The 24,412-nt window shown below is 53.7% G+C and overlaps 1 protein-coding gene across 2 annotated transcripts in view; it reads right to left on the bottom strand.

The window, feature by feature from the left end:
• LOC144735745 (alpha-N-acetylneuraminide alpha-2,8-sialyltransferase-like) overlaps positions 1–23,621 on the bottom strand; it is a 73,360-nt gene extending 49,739 nt beyond the window's left edge. For both annotated transcript variants that reach the window (XM_078618242.1, XM_078618243.1), the window contains exons 1-2: positions 23,336–23,621; positions 796–838 (exon numbers count right to left, since the gene is read on the bottom strand). In XM_078618242.1, coding sequence (XP_078474368.1) covers positions 796–838; positions 23,336–23,433 — 141 coding nt within the window. In that variant the 5' untranslated portion in view covers positions 23,434–23,621. The remainder of the gene's footprint in view (positions 1–795; positions 839–23,335) is intronic.
• Between the last annotated feature and the right edge of the window lie 791 nt (positions 23,622–24,412).

Genomic DNA, 24,412 nt, shown 5'->3' with positions numbered 1-24,412 from the left:
AGGGGGTGGGTGGCCGGCACCACGCACCGCTGCCTTTGTCTCCCCAAGTGCCGATGTTTACACACCGCACCAGGTACCCATTTGTGGCTGAGTCGACCGAGGGGAGGTCCAGGACCGGTTCAGATAATCGTCACCGGTGTTGGCCGTGAGCGGGAATTGAACTCTGGTTGCCGGGTTCGTAGCGCAGCACGATAACTGCTACACTACAGCTCCCCACTCACTCACACACTCACTCACACGCTCACTCACTCAATTACTGCCTCACACACTCACTCACATGGCCACACGCTCACTCACATGCTCACTCGCGCCCTTGCACACTCACTCACACACTCACTCGCAAATTCACTCGCTCGCACATTCACACACTCACTCGCACACTCACACACTCACTCATTCACGTGCTTACTCACTCACTCACTCGCCCGCACACTCACACACTCACTCGCTCGCTCGCACACTCACTCACATACTCACTCACTCGCTCGGACATTCACACACTCCCTCAGTCGCTCGCTCGCATACTCACTCGCTCGCACACTCACTCACTCGCACACTCACGTACTCACATACCCACTTACTCGCATACTCACTCGCTCGCACACTCACTCACTCGCACACTCACGTACTCACATACCCACTTACTCGCATACTCACTCGCTCGCACACTCACTCACTCGCACACTCACGCACTCACATACCCACTTACTCGCGCACTCACACGCTCACTCACGTGCTCACTCATTCACTCGCAAAACTTGTGGGAAGTGGCTGGGGGTGGTGGAGTGGACGAACCTGGTGGTGCTGGAAGACGTCACGTGGCATGCTGGAAAGCGCTCTGCAATGACAAAGCAAACCAGAGCGCCGTTAATCCCCCCGACAGACTTAAATGACGCTAACAACTCCAACAACCAAAGGCAAAATGCGTTGTTCCATAGTGGCAATCGCCCAATCACCCACCAACTCACCAACCCACTCACCCACTCATCCACTCACTTTATCACGCACTCACCCACTCACTCACTCACCCACCCACCAACTCACCAACCCACTCACTTTCTCACGCACTCACCCACTCACTCACTCACTCACCCACCCCACCCACCCACTCACCAACCCACTTACCCACCCACCCACTGCTCACTTTCTCATGTACTCACCACTCACTCACCCACCCACAACTCACCAACCCACCAACCCACTCAACCATCCACTCACTTTCTCACGCACTCACTCACTCACCCAACAACCAACCAACCAACCCACTCACCCACCCACCTGCTCACTTTCTCATGCACTCACCCACTCACTCACCCACCCACCAACTCACCAACCCACTCACCCACCCACTCACTTTCTCATCCGCTCACTCACTCACCCACCCACCCACCAACCCACCAACCCACCAACTCACTCACCCACTCATCCACTCACGCACTCACCTACTCACTCACTCACCCACCCACCAACTCCCCAACCCACTTACCCACCCACCCACCTGCTCACTTTCTCATGCACTCACCCATTCACTCACCCACCCACCAACCCACTAACCCACTCACCCACCCACTCACTTTCTCATCCACTCACTCACCCACCCACCAACCCACCAACTCACCAACCCACTCACCCACTAATCCACTCACTTTCTCACGCACTCACCTACTCACTCACTCACCCACCCACCCACCAACTCACGAACCCACTTACCCACCCACCCACTGCACACTTTCTCATGTACTCACCCATTCACTCACCCACCCACCAAACCACTAACCCACTCACCCACCCACTCACTTTCTCATCCACTCACTCACCCACCCACCCACCAACTCACCAACCCACTCACCCATCCACTCACTTTCTCACTCACTCACCCAACAACCAACCAACCAACCCACTCACCCACCCACCCACTCACTTTCTCATCCACACACTCACCCACCCACCCACCCACCAACTCACCAACCCACTTACCCACCCACCCACCTGCTCACTTTCTCATGCACTCACCACTCAATCACCCACCCACCAACTCACTAACCCACTCACCCACCCACTCACTTTCTCATCCACTCACTCACTCACTCACCCACCCACCAACCCACCAACCCACTCACCGACTAATCCACTCACTTTCTCACGCACTCACCTACTCACTCACTCACCCACCCACCAACTCACGAACCCACTTACCCACCCACCCACTGCACACTTTCTCATGTACTCACCCATTCACTCACCCACCCACCAACCCACTAACCCACTCACCCACCCACTCACTTTCTCATCCACTCACTCACCCACCCACAACTCACCAACCCACCAACCCACTCAACCATCCACTCACTTTCTCACGCACTCACTCACTCACCCAACAACCAACCAACCAACCCACTCACCCACCCACCTGCTCACTTTCTCATGCACTCACCCACTCACTCACCCACCCACCAACTCACCAACCCACTCACCCACCCACTCACTTTCTCATCCGCTCACTCACTCACCCACCCACCCACCAACCCACCAACCCACCAACTCACTCACCCACTCATCCACTCACGCACTCACCTACTCACTCACTCACCCACCCACCAACTCCCCAACCCACTTACCCACCCACCCACCTGCTCACTTTCTCATGCACTCACCAATTCACTCACCCACCCACCAACTCACCAACCCACTCACCCACCCACTCACTTTCTCATCCACTCACTCACCCACCCACCAACCCACCAACTCACCAACCCACTCACCCACTAATCCACTCACTTTCTCACGCACTCACCTACTCACTCACTCACCCACCCACCCACCAACTCACGAACCCACTTACCCACCCACCCACTGCACACTTTCTCATGTACTCACCCATTCACTCACCCACCCACCAAACCACTAACCCACTCACCCACCCACTCACTTTCTCACTCACTCACCCAACAACCAACCAACCAACCCACTCACCCACCCACCCACTCACTTTCTCATCCACACACTCACCCACCCACCCACCCACCAACTCACCAACCCACTTACCCACCCACCCACCTGCTCACTTTCTCATGCACTCACCACTCAATCACCCACCCACCAACTCACTAACCCACTCACCCACCCACTCACTTTCTCATCCACTCACTCACCCACCCACCCACCAACTCACCAACCCACTCACCCATCCACTCACTTTCTCACTCACTCACCCAACAACCAACCAACCAACCCACTCACCCACCCACCCACTCACTTTCTCATCCACACACTCACCCACCCACCCACCCACCAACTCACCAACCCACTTACCCACCCACCCACCTGCTCACTTTTTCATGCACTCACCACTCAATCACCCACCCACCAACTCACTAACCCACTCACCCACCCACTCACTTTCTCATCCACTCACTCACTCACCCACCCACCAACCCACCAACCCACTCACCCACTAATCCACTCACTTTCTCACGCACTCACCTACTCACTCACTCACCCACCCACCAACTCACGAACCCACTTACCCACCCACCCACTGCACACTTTCTCATGTACTCACCCATTCACTCACCCACCCACCAACCCACTAACCCACTCACCCACCCACTCACTTTCTCATCCACTCACTCACCCACCCACCCACCAACTCACCAACCCACTCACCCATCCACTCACTTTCTCACTCACTCACCCAACAACCAACCAACCAACCCACTCACCCACCCACCTGCTCACTTTCTCATGCACTCACCCACTCACTCACCCACCCACCAACTCACCAAACCACTCACCCACCCACTCACTTTCTCATCCGCTCACTCGCTCACCCACCCACCAACCCACCAACTCACTCACCCACTCATCCACTCACTTTCTCACGCACTCACCTACTCACTCACTCGCCCACCCACCAATTCACTAACCCACTCACCCACCCACTCACTTTCTCATCCACTCACTCACCCACCCACCAACCCACAAACTCACCAACCCACTCACCCACTCATCCACTCACTTTCTCACGCACTCACCTACTCACTCACTCACCCACCCACCAACTCACCAACCCACTCACCCACCCACCAAACCACTAACCCACTCACCCACCCACTCACTTTCTCATCCACTCACTCACCCACCCACCCACCAACTCACCAACCCACTCACCCATCCACTCACTTTCTCACTCACTCACCCAACAACCAACCAACCAACCAACCCACTCACCCACCCACCCACTCACTTTCTCATCCACTCACTCACCCACCCACCCACCCACCCACCAACTCACCAACCCACTTACCCACCCACCCACCTGCTCACTTTCTCATGCACTCACCACTCAATCACCCACCCACCAACTCACTAACCCACTCACCCACCCACTCACTTTCTCATCCACTCACTCACTCACCCACCCACCAACTCACCAACCCACTCACCCACTAATCCACTCACTTTCTCACGCACTCACCTACTCACTCACTCACCCACCCACCAACTCACGAACCCACTTACCCACCCACCCACTGCACACTTTCTCATGTACTCACCCATTCACTCACCCACCCACCAACCCACTAACCCACTCACCCACCCACTCACTTTCTCATCCACTCACTCACCCACCCACCCACCAACTCACCAACCCACTCACCCATCCACTCACTTTCTCACTCACTCACCCAACAACCAACCAACCAACCAACCAACCCACTCACCCACCCACCTGCTCACTTTCTCATGCACTCACCCACTCACTCACCCACCCACCAACTCACCAAACCACTCACCCACCCACTCACTTTCTCATCCGCTCACTCGCTCACCCACCCACCAACCCACCAACTCACTCACCCACTCATCCACTCACTTTCTCACGCACTCACCTACTCACTCACTCGCCCACCCACCAACTCACTAACCCACTCACCCACCCACTCACTTTCTCATCCACTCACTCACCCACCCACCAACCCACAAACTCACCAACCCACTCACCCACTCATCCACTCACTTTCTCACGCACTCACCTACTCACTCACTCACCCACCCACCAACTCACCAACCCACTTACCCACCCACCAACTGCACACTTTCTCATGTACTCACCCATTCACTCACCCACCCACCAACCCACTAACCCACTCACCCACCCACTCACTTTCTCATCCACTCACCCACCCACCCACCAACTCACCAACCCACTCACCCATCCACTCACTTTCTCACGCACTCACCCACCAACCAACCAACCCACTCACCCACCCACCTACTCACTTTCTCATGCACTCACCCACCCACTCACTCACCCACCCACCAACCCACTCACTTTCTCATCCACTCACTCACCCACCAACCCACCAACCCACTCACCCACCTGCTCACTTTCTCATGCACTCACTCACTCACTAACCCACCCACCAACTCACTAACCCACCCACTCACTCACCCACCCACCAACTCACCAACCCACCCACCCACTCACTCACTTTCTCACGCGCTCACCCAGTCACTCACCCACCCACCAACCCACTCACTTTTTCATCCACTCACTCACCCACCAACCCACCAACCCACTCACCCACCTGCTCACTTTCTCATGCACTCACCCACTCACTCACTCACCCACCCACCAACTCACCAACCAACCCACCCACTCACCCACTCACTAACTCACCCACCACCAACTCACCCACCCACCCACTCACCCACCCACTCACCCACCCACCCCCACCCACCCACCAACCCACCCACCCACTCACCCACTCACTCACCCACCCACTCACCCACCCACCAACTCACCAACCCATCCACCCACTCACCCACTCACTCACTCACTCACCCACCCACCAACTCACCAACCCACCCACTCACTCACTTTCTCACGCGCTCACCCACTCACTCACTCACCCACACACCAACTCACCAACCCACCCACCCACTCACACACTCACTCACTCACTCACCCACCCACCAACTCACCAACCCACCCACTCACTCACTTTCTCACGCGCTCACCCACTCACTCACTCACCCACCCACCAACTCACCAACCCACTCACCCACCCACCCACCCACTCGCTTTCCTAACCAAATTCCCTGTGCGCACACGACGACGCGTTCAGACGCCCACCCCACCCCACAGCGCTGCGATTGACATTTTAACAGAACACAAACAGATTTCGCAAATCGAATATGTACTACCCTCCACGTACGCACCCACAAAGATAAAGATCCCCCGCCGCAGGTGTAGCCATGAGAGACGTGTTGGGGCAAGTGCTGTGAGTAGCAGCTGCACCCGATGAAGGCCGGCAAACTGTGGCACACGAAGGGGTTTCGATCCCGACCCTGACGCTTGCTGCTGTATATATGGAGTTTGCGTGTCTCTCTCTCTCATCATCATCACGGTAGCTAGGAGATGTTAACGACCTCGCCTGGTTAGCAGGAGGTCGTGGGCTCGATCCAGACCCTGACACCTGCTGCTGTATATTTGGAGTTTGCGTGTCTCTTTCTCTCATCATCATCACGGTGGCTAGGAGATGTTATCTACCTCGCCTGGTATACAGGAGGTCGTGGGTTCAATCCCGACCCTAACGCCTGCTGCTGGATATTTGGAGTCTGCGTGTCTCTCTCTCTCATCATCATCACGGTGGCTAGAAGATGTTAACTACCTCGCCTGGTACACAGGAGGTCGTGGGTTCGATCCTGACCCTAACGCCTGCTGTTGTATATTTGTAATGCGGGCGTAAACGGCCTCGCGGATATGACGTAACAGGGGGGAGGAGTTGGGTCACGTGGGGAGAAGGGTGAGCTCTTAAGGGCGGGAACCGGAAGAGATGAGGAGAGAGTGTAAGAATAAAGACGGGAGAAGGCCACGCAGGGCAGGAGGTGGGAAGTGGTGTGATCGCCACAGGACGGGACTCTGCACCGTTGGCCAGCGGTGTCCGGGCACGGGGGAGACGGAGAGCAGCGGTGGGGCTGCAGAGAGAGCAGCCGAGGGGCTACAGATCGGGGCGGAGAGGCTGAGAGAAAGCCAGCAGCGGAGCTGCATCGGGAGCCAGCAGAAAGGCTACGGGAGCGACGGCAGCAGAAGGGCTGCCAAGCGGGAGGTGGAGAAAGCTCCGAGCGAGGCGCCGTGCGGGAGTTTACGTGTCTCTCTCTCCCCTTGGTCGCGTGAAATTTTCTCCGGGTCCTCCGATTTATCCCTCTACATTTAGTATCAACGTCACGTGTTTGAAGTATGTGGCTGATAGAAATGTCCACACGATAAGCCCACTTCGTCGAGCTTTCATTTGTCATAGCCAGGTCGCTTTTGCAAAAGAGTTACAGAGCTCAGTGGCCTTTACCTGGTAAAAATAAAATAAAAGTTTAGTTTATAGGTTGTGAGCAGACGGTCTGGACCCCAAAAACACGAAGAAAATACCCAGAACTCTGGGCCTATTGATGATATCATAGGCCTTCGCCAGGTCAACAAATCCAAGATGGAGGGCCTTTTGGAATGCCCTACACCTCTGCTGTAACATGCGAACAAATACATTGCTGTGCGTGCAGGACCATCCTGGTCGAAACCACAGTGGTTTCACTCACTCACTCACCCAATCACTCACCATATTAGCAGGGTTGTCTACGTACGGTGTGAAAGAAGTTCAACGTACATATGTAATGACAATAGAGCCTGCCTGCGGCGTGAGGGGACTAGTAGCCATGGGTGGTAATGGTAGGGGAGTCAGCCTGCAGTCCAAATGCACTAGTAGCCACGGGAGGTAATGACAGGGGTATCAGTTGTGAGTGCGAAGAGACTGGTGGCCACAGGAGGTAATGCCAGGGGTAACAGTTGTGAGTGTGAAGGGACTGGTGGCTATGGGAGGAAATGACAGGGGAGTCAGTTGTGAGTGCGAAGGGGACTGGTCGCTACGGGAGGTAATGACGGGTATCAGTTGTGAGTGCGAAGGGACTGGTGGCCGCGGGATTATTCGAGAAGGAAGGATGGTCAGGTGACAGAAGAGGACGGTAGAGTCTGCCGGTGGAGCGAGCGCCCAGAGTCAGTGATTGGTATATAAGGGGGAGATACGCGGGAGACTCGGGGCTTTTGCAGTGGGGTCTCCTCCTGATGTCAAGTGAACGTGTCTTCAATAAAGTGCCATCTCAAGAGAAGTGTGTCAAGTCATCACTGCACGTGTGTAATGACAGTGTGACACCTGCTGGCCTGGAAGGGGAATCACAGGTACGGGCACGGTTAAGTAACAACCAATTAGAGAAGGAGGTGCATCTGGGTCAAAGGTAACAGGTGGGGTTAGCCGAGAAACTTCGGGAACCTGCTCGAAGGGTCCACGAGAGGGCCTGGAGGGATATAAGGGGGAGCGGACCCGGGGCTCGGGGCTCGTGTGTGAGGTCTTGGGTCCTGGCTGCGTTGCTGCTCGCCGACATCTCTCTCAGTCGTCCGGCCACGTGGAAGATCTTCTGCGTGGTTTCCATCGTCGTCATTGTCACGCCGCCAGTCATCGGCGTAGCCGAGTGAGGGCGATGGGACCACACCGAGTGTGTAGCCAGTAGAGACGTTAATACCTCGTGTTGTACTGTGAGGAGGAATAAGTATTGGCCTGTGTTGTGCCCAGTGTGAGCAATAAAGAAGAAGTACCCTCTACACGACGTATCGTGGAAGTCGCTCATTACACATGCATAGACTCACATGCTTTAGTCGCTCACTCACATAGTCACCCACCCACACAGTCACCGCATCCTCTGATCATTATGGTTGGCTACGTGCGTACACCACAATAACTCATTCTTGCCAGGGCATTACCCGGCACACTGAGGAGGAGAAGGAGGAGGAGGTGGGGGGAGATACCCCCCGCAAGTTAAAAGGTTGGGACCACCAGGGCATCCTTCCGGCTCTGTGGAGGCCGTCCCTGTGAACTGCGTGCCAAATGCAGCAGCCGTAGCAGCTGCATGCCTGGACAATCTGGACAATCACCCCCCCCCCCCCCCATGTCGGTGTCATGAGGAAGATGGTGGGGGGGGCGATGCAAATCACAGGCGCGAGCGATGATAACATTTCCGCGTGGAAAAAAACAAGTAAGATTAGGTTTTCAATGGGCATGGCAAAATATGTTAAAGCAACCCAATAGGAAGTGTAAAATTCCAGGTTTGAGTCCAGGCCGTTCGCGGTTCCGAGTGGGGCCCTGGATGGATGATCGTCGCCGCATTGAGAGTTATTTACAGATGCATTTTACCGACACCCCCAAGACAAAGATGTTAATCACCCTCGTCCCCTGTATAAGCGCCGCACCAGGTGTACTCATTTGAGGCCGAGTCGAACTAAGGGAGGCCCATGACCGGTTCAGATAATTGGTGTTGGACCGCAACAACCCCGCTTTCCACACACACCCCGAATAAAGACAAAGATCCCCCGTATAGCATGGACACACTGGTGGGGCAAGTGCTGTTAGCGAGCACCTATCAAGGCCGGCACGCCACACGAGTGAGTGGGTGGCCAACACCACGCACAGTCGCCTTTGTCTCCCCAGTGGCGATTATTTGAACGCCACACCAGGTGTACTCATTTGAGGCCGAGTCGACCTAAGGGAGGCCCATGATCGGTTCAAATAATCGTCACCGGTGATGGCCGTGAGCGGGAATCGAACTCGGGTCGCCGGGGTTCATAGCGCAGCGTAGCGCTAACCGCTGCACCACCGCTCCCCACATGCACCTCCACCCACCCCTCCAGCCAAACCCTCCGCCCCCACCCACCCGTCCACCCATTCCTTCACCTCCGCTTAGCAGCCTGCTGACCGCTACACTACCACTCCCTCACCATTACACACAAAGACAAAGACCCCCCGTGCAGCCTATAACAGACTGTTGGGGCAAGTGCCATGAGGGAGTAGCAGCAATGAAGGTCGGCATTGTGGCACACGAGGGAGTGGGTGGCCAGCGCCACGCTCGGCCGCCTTTGTCTCCCCAGTGGGGAGGCACCAGGTACTCATTTGAGGCTGAGTCGACCTAGGGGAGGCCCACGACTGGTTCAGATAATCGTCACCGGTGTTGGCCGTGAGTGGGAATCGAACTCGGGTGGCCGGGTTCGTAGCGCTACTACTACCGTAGCCAAAGACAAAAACACAGTTCCCCCGTGTAGCCTTAACAGACTGTTGAGGCAAGTGCTGTTAGCGAGCAAGTGTAGTGGTGGTATTGACGTGCGCCGACTGTGACAGTGATGGATCACGGGGCGGCGCGGGGTGCGGGGTTGGGCACGCGTTGTGGGCGTTGTGTGGACGCGCGCGCCGGGAGTGACAGATGACGGGGCGGCGCGGCGTGGGTGGTGAGGCACGATGAGATGTGGGAAAAGAGGATCGTAGCCAGCGCCCAGCGATTGGTCGAATAAGTGGGTGCTCGCAGCGACGTCCGCAGGTGGGGTATAAAGGGGGACGCGCGAGAGCACTCGGGGAGAGTTACCCAGTTGAAGACCCGAAGACGGAGCTGAAGACCTAGTGCCCCGAGACCCCTAGTCCCGCCGTCCTTGTGGGAACCGGGGCCCTGTGTGGCTCGGAGGCGAGGCTGTGGGACCCGGGGTCCGACGCCCCCGTGGGTCGGGCTGGGGACCCACAGTCGAGACGGATACCCCGGGCAGGGAGTGTCCCGAGTAGCTCAGTGGCGTTAGTCGCCGAGTAGCTAAGTGGATGTTGGTCATCCGAGTAGCTCAGTGGCGTTAGTCGCCGAGTAGCTAAGTGGGTGTTTGTCACCCGAGATACTAAGTGGATGTTGGTCATCCGAGTAGCTCAGTGGGCGTTAGTCGCCAAGTAGCTAAGTGGGTGTTTGTCACCCGAGATACTAAGTGGGTGTTTGTCACCCGAGATACTAAGTGGGTGGTTGTCACCCGAGATACAAAGTAGGTGTTAGTCACCTGTGAACGAGTTTGATAAAATAAAGAGTGTGTTACCCGTGAAGTCGTCTCCCGCCGAGTTACTACATTACACAAGCACCTACCTAAGGCCAGAACGGCACACGAGGGGGTGGGTGGTCAACACCGCGTCCACCCACACACACAGCCACACACACACACAGCCACACACACAGCCACACACACACACAGCCCGTCACGAAGCGGCATAAATCACCATCCACTCAAACCTCACAAGCGCGATTCGGGCTGGAGCGTGCATCGACACGCTCACCGCCCACCCGCCTCCGAGCGGCTGGGCCCCAAGTTCGGCTCGGCGAGCAGCCTCGGGCGCCCTTGGGCACGCGGAATGTGGAGGCCCATTGAGCGCGACGTCTTACAACGGAGCGTTGAAATTCCGAGCGTTTTTAAATGGAGCGTTATCGATGTAGCGTTAACGATGGAGAGGTGCCTATGGAGTGTTGCCTATGGAGCGTTGTCTATGGAGCGGTGTCTATGGAGCGTTATGAATGGAGTGTAGAACTTCAGAGCGTTGTCAATGGAGCGTTATCAATGGAATGGTGTCTACGGTGGTGGTTTCTATGGAGCGTTATCAATGGAGCGTTATCAATGGCGCGTTATCGATGGAATGGGGTCTAACGGGTGGTGCCTATAGAGCGTTATCAATGGCGCGTTATCAATGGAGAATTATAAATGGAATGGTGTCTATGGTGTGGTGCATATGGAGCGTTTTCAATAGAGCGTTATCAATGGCGTGTTATAAATGGAGCGTTATCAATGGAGCGTCATCAATCGAAAGGTGTCTACGGGGTGGGGCGTATGGAGCGTTATCAATGGCGCGTTATAAATGGAGCGCTATCAATGAAAGGATATCAATGGGGCATTGTCTATGGAGTCGTGTCTATGGAGCGTTGCTGGAGAAGATGACGACTTTCCCGTGGTCTCCACTGTGACTCGCTCGTCACAAACTAATGTCGTCGTCCCTGGCGATCAAACGCCCGAAAAGGCCCCTCCCCAATTAGGATTTGCAGCAATGCCAAAGCCAAAGCGGTCCTTTGTCAGGGCCAAACTTACCACAGCGCGGGGTCGGGTGGGTGAGGGGGCATTGCTACGTCTGTGCCGTCTAAATGTAGAGCAGGGAGGGGGGGGGGGCTATCGACGCCCAGGTGCGACCTTCGTCGGATGTTTCCTCGGAAATCACGGCTCAACATCCTCCTGGCTCCGAGAAGCTCCAAGTCCAGCCGACGACGACAACGGAAACAACAGAAGAGCCTCAAAAGTGAAAATCCTCCCACCACACCACCCCTGGATTTCTGCTTTGGCTGCCACAGCGACCAACCATCGCAGGCACGGACCGGCAAGGAATCCCATCTTAAGGATCCTGCCACAACGAGCCTGGAAAAAAAGCAACTAACCCACAGCCACCACCACCTTTGTCGCTCTCGTCGTCATCGGTAAATCGAGGATGTACTTCTGTGAGACATGTCCACAAACCTCCAAGCGCGGCACGGAGCCCCAAGCATGCCACCGGTGACTCCAACAGCCATCAACACGGCCTGGGGCTATGCGACCGATTTGAAACCTGTGGAGAAGGGTAGGTCGTCGACTGGGCAGCAAGCTGGTAAACCCGTCACCTCCTGCTCCTATGGCTAAAGATCGAGGCCGCTTCCATTCGGCACGACGGAGGAACGAATCAAAAGCCTGACCCCAGTGGCTTTGTCGTCGCGTTTGCCAGTTCGGGTGAACCGCTGTGTGTGTGTGTGCTTCCAGAAGCGTTCTGGGCAACTTACCGAACTGGTCTCAGTGCAATATCGGGGTTCGAAATCTCGACGATCACGCCCCACACCCCCTGCGCCACGGTAAAACTTAAGAAATCGTCTCCCGGATCACCACCAAAGTCAGAAAACTATGGGCACGTTTCACCAAGCTTCTGCTCATATCGTCCCGCTCACACATCCCACAGGGGTTACCGGGCGGGGATGCACTGACATGCCGGAGCGAATGAAGCGAGTCCCTACTCCGGAAATAAACAGAGTCAGGAAGGCCAGAATGTGGGAAAGCTCTTCTGGGCTCCCTAAATCAGTAGTTCTTAACCTGGGGTGCACGCACCGTCCGTCTCTGGGGGTGCCAGATGGCCTTTGTGGGGGGGGGGGGGGGGGGGGTAGCGAGACATGGCCAGACTTAGTTTTGAAGGTAATGCATTGAAACGCATTATTACATTGTTTGTTAATGATTGAGAACACTGTGTAACAAACACAAATATGTTTTTTTGTTTCTGGGTAGTAAGTGTTATTTTCTAATTGCTTATGCTTCAAAAGTACAGAAAATGGCTATTAGTACCAACAAACTTTGCATTTGTGACCAGGACAGTGATGTTTTGAAATGTACCTATTTTTAAGGAGAAAACTTGTGCGTTTGTGTCATTCCTTCACGTAAAGTCCTGGTCACAAAAGTAAAGTTTGTGGGGAATAATAGCCATTTTCTATAATTTCGTGTTCCATAGTGGATTCAAAGGGGTGCAAGGCTGCAGTAACAGGTTAGGAAGCACTACCCTAAATGAATCCAGAAAACAAAGGTGGTCGCCAGAAGCGACGGAGTCATCAGATTTCACTCAACTCACGGCGTAAAGCTCCTGGTGCCTCCTTAGACACCGAGGGAGCGACACCAGCAGGCAAAAGACTGCCAACGGTGTCCCACAACGACATCGCCGCACAAATTCTGCCGAATGGAAAGATCCCCACAGACCGGCACACACCACGAGACAGCGAAGTGACGGGGACAACTCCACGAATTGAGAGCAGAACGTGCACCGACAACGGCCTTGTCAGCCCCCTTCACCGAAGAAGACGAAGAACAAAAAGAAGAACAAGAAGAACAACAACAAGAACAAGAATAAGAACAGCAAACATAACAAGAAGAATAACAAAGAAGAACAACAATAATAAGAAGAACGAGAAGAAGAACAACAACAACAAGAAGAAGCAGAAGAAAAACAACGACAACAAGAACAAGAATAAGAACAGCAAACATAACAAGAAGAAGAATAACAAACAAGAACAACAATAATAAGAAGAGCGAGAAGAAGAAGAAGAACAACAACAACAACAAGAAGAAGCAGAATAAGAATAACAAACCAGAACAAGAAGAAGCACAACAACAACAAGAACAAGAAGACGAACAACAAAAAGAACAAGAACAAGAAGAAGCAGAAGAAGAACAACGACAACAACAAGAACAAGAACAGCAAACATAACAAGAAGAAAAATAACAAACAAGAACAACAAGAATAAGAAGAACGAGAAGAAGAATAAGAACAGCAAACATAACAAGAAGAAGAAATCTTCTTGGTTCTTTCGGTAAAGTCACGTAGAAGGGAAGTAATAAAATAATAAAAATAAAACATAATAAAATAATTCTCACGACGTTTCGTCTACAACGCAAGCAGCCGTCTTCAGGTGAAGAATGAGACACTGCCAAGCTTGGAGCTCATATTTAAGCTGGGTTGGAGGTGGAAGAAGAGCGCCTTGACAAAAGAATGTGCATATCAAGAGGAATTTAGCATATTCATGGGAAATGCGTAGGAGGTGGGCGGGGGGGGTTTCAAAGTCATATTATGCCCATGCATTATGCAGGATTAGCAGCATCAAAGGGAGGGGGTAGGGGGTAGCATTAACAAAGGGAGGGAATGTTAATAGTATGTAGAAGCAATGAAACATGTCAATGGGAGAGCGGAGCAGACCCGCAGCGGAGCAAATGATGCATTCCCTGTGGAGAACACAAGATACACAGTCAATGCCAGTCAGTGGACTGCGGTCTGAAAGTCACCGTAAACGTGAACAACAATCAGTTAAGATCCGAAATGGTTTATTACGTCCTTCCAATGATTGCTGAGCCAGAATCCGTCTTCTCGGTTGAAATTGTCTCTGTGTTTGTATATGTGGATCGCCTCATGAACGAATCTCTCATGGTAGCCAGATGGCTTGCAGAGAACCTCTGTCTTGGAGAAGTCAATGTCATGTGAGCCCACTGAATTGTAACAGTGATCTGCCACGGCTGAGGTGTTTGTCCTACCGTGTTTCAGGTCTGCTTTATGTTCACGGATGCGGTCCGAGACATGTCGTTTGGTTTCTCCAATGTAACTGCTACCACAGAGGCAACTTAGTTTGTAGACGCCAGGGTACTGTATGTCTGGAACCACGTCTTTTACAGACGGGACCAGATCACGGATTTTATGTACTGTGTTGAATCGGACCTGAATCTTGTGTTTAATCAGGATTTTGGAGATCTTTTTTGTGACCCCAGCTTTTATATAAGCTCCAAGCTTGGCAGTGTCTCATTCTTCACCTGAAGACGGCTGCTTGCGTTGTAGCCGAAACGTCGTGAGAATTATTTTATTATGTTTTATTTTTATTATTTTATTACTTCCCTTCTACGTGACTTTACCGAAAGAACCAAGAAGATGAATCCATGCAGTCACGATAGCTTTAAATCGAAAGAAGAAGAAAAACAAGAAAAACAAGATTTTTTTTTCCAGAAACCCTTATCGACACTGTGATGTAGACGTGCGCATTGTGAGCCTTCGTGGATCTCCCAGCGCCCGGCTATCTCGGGAATCTCTTTGTCCGCGATCTGCCCCCTCGACTCACCTGTAGCTACCTGCGGCACAATTTGTAAACAAACCCCAACCCACCACCCTCACCCCCACAAAGACAAAGATCCCCCTATAGCCTGCACAGACTATTGGGGCAAGTGCTGTTTGCAAGCACCTATGAAGGTCGGCACGGCACACGAGGGGGTGGGTGGCCAACACCACGCCCTGCCGTCTTTGTCTCCCCAGTGACGATGTTTACACACCGCACCAGGCACTCATTTGAGGCTGAGTCGATCTAGGAGGGGCAGGCCCAGGACCGGTTCAGATAATCGTCACTTGGCGTTGGTGGCCGTGAGCGGGAATCGAACTCAGGTCGCCGGGTTCGTAGCGCAGCGTAGCGCTAACCGCTGCACCACCGCTCCCCACATCCCCACCCCCTACCCTCCCCTACCGCCACTCGTGGGTTCTGGTTCTAGGTAGCGCGTTGGCTGGGCTCCTCGCTGCCATCCGACCACGTCCGTCGCTTCGGGCGACATCCCCTCGCTGGGAAGGCTCGAATAATTCCACACGCGTTTATTTAAGAGTTACACTAATTATTTATTTGTAAAAACAAAAACACGCAGCTAAGCAAAGCACGCTTCGTTATAAAGAGATGGATCGGGGGGGTGGGGGTCACAACTGTTGGAGCACATCGCCAGATTCGTCACCCAGCGCGGTATTTACCAGGGCGGCAGGTATACCCGAACCGCACCTGCTCCCTCCGCCGCAATGCTCACAGCCAACATCAGTGGTAAATATTTGAACCGGTCCTGGAGTCTCCCCCCCCACCCCGGCCCTCCCACCCCTAGGTCGACTCAGCCTCAAATGAACACCGTACCTGGTGCGCTGTGCAAACATTGCCCATAGGGAGATACAAAGGCGGCCGGGCGTGATGCTGCCCACAGCACCACCGTCGTGTCCCGTGCCTGCCTTCCCCACCCCCTTCCCCCCGTAGGTCGACATAGCCTTAAATGAGCACCCGGTGCGGTGGTGGAAACGTTATCAGCCCTGGGGGGGGGGCGTGGTGGGGGGAGACAAAGGCGGCTTGGAGCGGTGCTGACCACGCGTGCTCGCTAGCGGCAGTCGCCCGAACAGGTAAATCCTGAGTGGGGACATTGCAACTTCCTCGTCTCAGCAGGCAGTCACAGCTGACCTTTGCCTGTGATGCGCTGGCTGGGGCTGGCTGTGGTGCACGTTGTGGTTGTACATCTTTCGCACCGCACGTGGACAGCCGTTGCTGATATGGAGGCGCGGGGGAAGGGATCGGAGGTGACGACACGGCGCACGGTGCGAAAGAAGTTCGACACGCCAAAGCACGCGTTGACTTGACGCACGACTGAGTGGAAATCCACTCTTGTGTCGGAGGCTGTGATGACACTCGTGTGTGCAGTGAACTCGTGTGTGTAGTGAACAACTCTTGTGCACTCTTTGGTTCACTCGGTAAAGTCACGTAGGTATAAAATAAAACACGACGTTTTCGGGTGCAACACAAGCGTCCACCTGATGACGGACGCTTGTGTTGCGCCCGAAACGTCGTGATTTATTTTACTTTCTACCTACGTGACTTTAGCGAAAGAACCAAAGAGTATGGATTCCTGCAGTCACAAAAGCTTCAAATCAAGATTGAACTCTTGTGTAGTGAACTCGTGTGTGTAGTGAACAAATCTTGTGTAGTGAACTCGTGTGGGTAGTGAACAAATCTTGTGTAGTGAACTCGTATGGGTAGTGAACAAATCTTGTGTAGTGAACTCGTGTGTGTAGTCAACAACTAGTGTGTGGCCCAACGGCACTGCGCGCTGTCGCCATCGTGGCGGTCAGGGTTTAGGGGCTTCGGGGGTATCGACAGGAGAGGAATGTTACACCACGACCACAAAACAAGCGGCGGATGGGAATGGGACACCTGCAGCTAAGGGGCAGGGCGAGGCTCAACGCTGCCCCACCCACACCCCCCACATCGCCTCTTCCACTCCTCTTGCTCAGACGCTCCCGAGGGAGATGTTAACTACCTCGCCTGGTATACAGGAGGTCGTGGGTTCGGTCCCGACCCTGACGCCTGCTGCTGTATATTTGGAGGTTGCGTGTCTCTCTCTCATCATCATCACGGTGGCTAGGATATGTTAACTACCTCGCCTGGTATACAGGAGGTCGTGGGTTCGATCTCAACCATGACGCCTGCTGCTGTATATTTGGAGTTTGCGTGTCTCTCTCTCATCATCATCACGGTGGCTATGAGATGTTAACTACCTCGCCTGGTATACAGGAGGTCGTGGGCTCGATCTCGACCCTGACGCCTGTTGCTGTATATTTGGAGTTTGCGTGTCTCTCTCTCTCTCATCATCATCACGGTGGCTATGAGATGTTAACTACCTCGCCTGGTATACAGGAGGTCGTGGGTTCGGTCCCGACCCTGACGCCTGCTGCTGTATATTTGGAGTTTGCGTGTCTCTCTCTCTCATCATCATCACGGTGGCTAGGAGATGTTAACTACCTCGCCTGGTGTACAGGAGGTCGTGGGTTCGATCTCAACCATGACGCCTGCTGCTGTATATTTGGAGTGTAATTTTTCTCCGGATTCCTCCGGTGTTTTCCCCCCCTCCAACATTTAGAATGAACGCCACACGTTGAGCAACTATTTGGCTGCCGCTATTAATTTCAACACGACGATGACGACGACGATAACATGCCCAGTTTCGTTGGAGAAATCGTTGGTTGATAGCCAAGGTCGCTTCTGGAACAAAATGAGCAACGCAGCAGTTCAGTAGCGAGGCCCTTACACGCTGGGGAATGAATAAAAAAAGTTTAAATTAACAAAAAAAAATTCTTCTTTCTAAGCCAACCGGGAGGGGAACGGTGCCACCCATGAACCGCTTGGACCGGCACCGTCCGGATATCGGGAGCGAAGCAACTGCCCAACTATTGTCGATTCACCGATTGATGGTCCACCACTGGCTACATTCATTCATTTACTCACTCCAGTCGCTCGCTCCATTAATTCTCTCCATTCGCTCACTCCATTAATTCACTCCATTCATTCGCTCGCACCATTCATTCACTCCAATGACTAGCTCGCTCCATTCATTCACTACAGTCACTCGCTCGCTCTATTCATTCACTCTGTATTTCTCTCCTATCGCTACTATAACACTGAACTACCTCTCGGCACCCCTCCCCCCTCTCCCTCTCCTCCCCACCCCCCACAACGGAAGTTAGAGGTGTCACAGGACGTTGCGCGAGCGTGAGAAAAGTTCAGAAGAAGTGGTTATCGCAAGACGAGGTGTAATAACTCGAGTCGCGGCCACTGAGCTAAAGTCCGTTTAACGCGTAGTAGTATGAGTAGTCGGAATCGTTGTCGGATTAAGAATTGTAGTAGTAGGAATTGTAGTGGTAGGAATTGTAGTAGTAGGAATTGTAGTGGTAGGAATTTTAGTGGTAGGAATCGTAATATGATTAGGAATTGTATTAGTGGGAATTGTATTAGTGGGAATTATTTTAGTGGGAATAGTAGTAGTAGTCACCCCCTGTCAACATGTCAGCTGAACTCCGGTCACCCTGTCAGTCACCCCCAATCAGCCACCTCCTGTCACCTCGTCAGCCGCCCCTGGTCACCCCGTGAACCTCCTCCGATTACTCCGTCAGCAACCTCCGGCCACCCCTTCACCGCGACACCGTTACGCAATCAACGATCCCACCCAGAGCGTGACGACGTCGCCCCTTTGGACCCCGTCGCTAACGGCACTTGCCCCAACAGTCTTCTAAGGCTACACAGGGGATCTTTGTCTTTGTGTCCGTGTGTGTGCAGAGGGAGCGGTGGGCTAGCGGTTGGCGCGACTGCGTTACGAGACCCGGCCCTGCTCACGGCCAACACCGGTGACGATTATTTGAAACGGTTCTGGGCCTCACCTAGGTCTACTCAGCCTTAAATGAGTGCCCGCTGTGGTGTGTGTAAATATTGCCACTGGGGAGACAAAGGCGGCCGGGCATGCTTGCTGGCCACCCACCCCCTCGTGTGCCGTGCCTGCCTTCATGGGGCGCTCGCTAGCAGCACTTTCCCCAACAGTCTGTCAAGGCTACACGGGGGATCTTTGTCTTTGTGCGTGTGTACGTGTGTGTGTGTGAGGAGCGGTAGTGTAGCTGTTAGCGCGCTGCGCTACGAACCTGGCCACCCGGGTTCGATTCCCGCTCACGGCCAACATCAGTGACGATTATCTGAACCCGTCCCGGGCCTCTCCTAGGTCGACTCGGCCTCAAATGAGCACCTGGTGCGATGTGTAAATATCGTCACTGAAGAGACAAAGGCGGCCGGCCGTGTTGTTGGCCACCCACCCCCTCGTGTGCCGTGCCGGCCTTCATAGATGCTCGCGAACAGCACTTGCCCCAACAGTCTGTTCAGGCTATACGGGGAATATTTGTTCTGCGTGTTTGGGATGAGAGCCGCACAGGTGGTGCATCTGCCAGTCATCTCGGTGAGTCAACCCAGGGCACCCTGGCTCTGTCCCCGTGACCTCCTGCCGGCAGCGAGCCGTCGACGCCTTGCACGTGGCCGCGAGGCTGCTCTGCGGTGACGTCAACCGTCGCTTGGTGATGAATGGCGCCCGTTGGCATTTGATGGGAGCGGTAGATGCGTTGGTTGGCGCGGCGCTCCGAAACCCGCGGCGACCCGAGTTCGATTCGGCAACGCGAGTTCACCCACCCACCCCTAACCCACCCACCCCTCCCCGATGACGTTCGCGGGGACGCGCCTCCTTGTTGTGGACGCCCCAACGCAGAAGATAAAAACCCACGGGGGGAGGGGGGGGCGTTTGATTTTCCACGAAAGCTGCTCTCGAGTTCCAACCTCCAAACCGCATCGTCCACTGCACAAAGCCAATGGCAGCGGCAGCAGCGGGTAGCCGATGCCACGAATGGACAGTTAAACAACAACGCTCTCTGGCAGTGTGAGGTCTGTGCGTCATCCAGAATAGGGCCGTAAGTACAACGCGGAACGACGCCACAGAACCCTATTATTATATTTATTATTATATTTTGGTACTGGCAAAGGAGGTCTAATGATGTAGATGCTTAGCCCCGAGCCCTCATTACTTTGATAGTGAATTGTCTTTGAACTGTGCGCCTTTTGGCGTCCTCTGGTCTAGCACCAATTGAGACGAGGCTCAAAAGAAAGCCGTCTCTGGTGTGGACCAATCAGTTTCATGGACAATGCAAAAATTATCAGTGTCTTTTTTGTTTGCATTTTGACCACAAGTATTGTGGTTAATGCAGACACGATTCCTTGTAAAAAGGTTTCAGTTTTGTTGCCAGAAAAAAGGGAAAAACCCCTATTATTATATATAACCTTGTTGTAACCGCTCTCTCGTTGGTTCAGCAGTTCCACTGCTGGATTATATTTTTTCCGCGTGAGGACGACCGCTTGTGTTGCGATCGAAACGTCGTGATTCATTTTACGTTATACCTACGTGACTTTACCGAAAGAACTAAAGAGTATGAGCTCATGACTCGTTTTCATCACACGCCGAGTCATAATCTCAACAACATAGACGCATAGATACTCATAGAGATGCATATAGACTCATAGAGATACATAGGAGATACATGGAGACTCGGTTAAACGTGGGCTAGTTATTGCCCAATCCAGCTGATTCAAGAACGTAATTAACTAACAAAGACAAAGACCCCCCGTATAGCTTTAACATACTGTAGGAGCAAGTGCTGTTAGCGATTCACACTTAAATCTTAACTTAAAGCTTTCGTGACTGCAGGAATTCAAAGAAAATAACAAAAAAATAACAACAACAAGTAAAAAAAACTACGACGTTTCGCCCGCAACACACGCGTTCATCATCAGGAAGAAAAAAAAAGATGGGACAGCTGCTGAGGCAGTCTTTTGTAATTTTCTTTGAACCTAAATACGTGACTTTACCGAGAGACCCAAGAATACGATTCACACTTAACACATTCCTGCAGAGGGAGCTGGTATGAACGTTGGGTTGCTCGGTCAATGGCCAGGATCAACGGCGGCGTGGTGTATTCCGCAAATATGGCCGACTGTGAGGGCGGGCACAAGCCGGCGTGAGTAGGTTAAACGTTGAGTTTTATAAGGGCACCACGGGGTGACCAGCCCCTCCCCTCCCCACCCAGCCCCACCCCTCCCACCTCCCACCCATCCCCACCCTCCCCTCCCCACCCAGCCCCTCTCTCCCCACCCAGCCCCTCCCTGCACGACGGACGGACGGACACAATAATCCCCTGTGGGCTGGTGTAACATGGAGGTTCCTACCAGTATAAATACATAGAAATACAGAGACTCATAGAGATGCATAGAGCATCATAGAGATACATCGAGACTCATCGAGATACATATAGATATATAAAGACAAATAGAGATACATAGAGACACATATAGATAGATAGCTATGTATAGAGACTCATACAGACTCACAGAGATACATAGAGACCCATAGATATTCATAGACTCGTAGAGATATGTGGAGATGTGCTTCGATATATAGACTCACAGAGATGCATAAAGACTCATACAGACACGTAAGAGATACCTTGAGACTGGGTTAAAAGTGGGCTCGGTGTTGCCCAATCTTGGCCAGCTTGCTCAAAAAAGTTATGAACTAACAAAGACACAGGTCCCCCGCATAGCCTTCACAGACTGTTGGGGAAAGTGCTGTTCGCGAGCACCTTTGGCACACGAGGGGGTGAGTGGCCGCACCACGCCCGGCCACTTTTGTCTCCCAAGTGGCGAAGTTTACACACCGCACCAGGTACTCATTTTAGGCTGAGCCGACCTAGACCCAGGACCGGTTTATGAAATGGATGCAGGTGTTGGTCTTGAGCAGGGATCGAACTCATGTCACTAACCGCTACACTTCCGCACCCGCTAATCTAAGACGATCAAACACACACGCGCCAGTTCCTCATGAGATGTCAGTGTGTAAGTGGGTGAGTGAGTCGCTGAATGAGTGAGTGGCTGAGTGAGTGGGTGAGTGAGTGGGTGAGTGAGTGGCTGAGTGAGTGGGTGAGTGAGTGGTTGAGTGAGTGGCTGAGTGAGTGGGTGAGTGGGTGAGTGGGTGAGTGAGTGGGTGAGTGAGCGGGTGTGTGAGTGTGAGTGGGTGAGTGTGAGTGGTTGAGCGATTGGGTGAGTGAGTGAGTGGGTGAGTGAGCGGGTGTGTGAGCGGGTGTGTGAGTGTGAGTGGGTGAGTGAGTGAGTGGGTGTGTGAGTGAGCGGGTGTGTCAGTGAGCGGGTATGTGAGTGAGCGGGTGTGTGAGTGAGCGGGTGAGTGATTGGGTGAGTGAGTCGGTGGGTGAGTTGGTGAGGGAGTGAGTGACTGTGTAAGTGTGTGAGTGGGTGACTAGGTGGGTGAGTTAGTGAGTGAGTGATCGTGTGAGTGAGTGGGAGAGTGGGTGAGTGAGTGGGTGAGTGAGTGGGTGGGTGGACGAGTAATTGAGTAAGTGTGTGGGGTAAACTCATTTGCATCACACGCCGAGTCATAATCTCAACAACAATCAACTCCCACAGAGGTCGTGCACGAGCTGAGTATGAGAGAGAGGCAGAGAGTACACGCTGGTACGACTATAAGCGAGGGAGCGAAGTTGGAAGCATGCGTGTTGAACTTATGTCGCACCTCACGAAGCCAACAGTGCAAATCGCGAAGGACAGAAATTTTCTGGATAAGAGAGTCCTAGATAAGAGCGTAACGAATGACAGGAGCGTTCTGCGTGACCGAGGGCAGTACTGGCGAATTGGGTGATGGGCGAAATGTCGCGGAGTTTGCTCGATATCTCGCTCGCTTCACCCGCATTGGAGAGTCGGAGACTTGTAGTAGACGTAGCAGATCCCCAGGGACAGGAACACGGCGAAGATGAAGAGTGCTGGAGATCGAGTCGTCAGCATGGCGTCGCGTGGACGAAGTCCCCGAGGAATCCTCCTCCTCGTCTCTCTCGGTCTCTCTTGGTCACCTCGGGAGCGTCGTCACCCCGCGTGAGTGAGCGGGGGGGAGTTGTGGGGAGTTGGGTGTCGCTGTGAGGTCGGAGAGAGGAGTGAAGTTGTGGAGCGAGTGTGGTGGGGGTGGTGGTGGTGGTGGGGAGGGGAGTGTGTGGCTGAGCAGTTGCGGAGGGGGGTGGGATTGATTTGGGTGGGAGGGGTTGGTGGGTGGCTGTAGTGGGGAGGGTGAGTGGCTGTGATGTGGAGGGTGAGTGGCTGTGATGTGGAGGGTAAGTGGCAGTGATGGGGAGGGTGAGTGGCTGTGGTGGGGAGGGTGAGTGACTGTGATGGGGAGGGTGAGTGACTGTGATGGGGAGGGTGAGTGACTGTGATGGGGAGGGTGAGTGGCTGTGAAGGGGAGGGTGAGTGACTGTGATGGGGAAGGTGAGTGACTGTGATGGGGAGGGTGAGTGACTGTGATGGGGAGGGTGAGTGGCTGTGATGGGGAGGGTGAGTGGCTGTGATGGGGAGGGTGAGTGGCTGTGATGTGGAGGGTGAGTGGCTGTGATGTGGAGGGTAAGTGGCAGTGATGGGGAGGGTGAGTGGCTGTGGTGGGGAGGGTGAGTGACTGTGATGGGGAGGGTGAGTGACTGTGATGGGGAGGGTGAGTGACTGTTATGGGGAGGGTGAGTGACTGTGATGGGGAGGGTGAGTGGTTGTGATGGGGAGGGTGAGTGGCTGTGATGGGGAGGGTGAGTGACTGTGATGGGGAGGGTGAGTGACTGTGATGGGGAGGGTGAGTGACTGTGATGGGGAGGGTGAGTGGTTGTGATGGGGAGGGTGAGTGGCTGTGATGGGGAGGGTGAGTGACTGTGATGGGGAGGGTGAGTGACTGTGATGGGGAGGGTGAGTGACTGTGATGGGGAGGGTGAGTGGCTGTGATGGGGAG

This window comes from Lampetra planeri, chromosome 57 (genome assembly GCF_965212315.1).
Source record: "Lampetra planeri chromosome 57, kcLamPlan1.2.h2, whole genome shotgun sequence".
Classification (NCBI taxonomy): Eukaryota; Metazoa; Chordata; class Hyperoartia; order Petromyzontiformes; family Petromyzontidae; genus Lampetra; species Lampetra planeri.
Note: the sequence above shows the minus strand (reverse complement) of the source record. Positions and strands in the feature narration are given on the sequence as shown.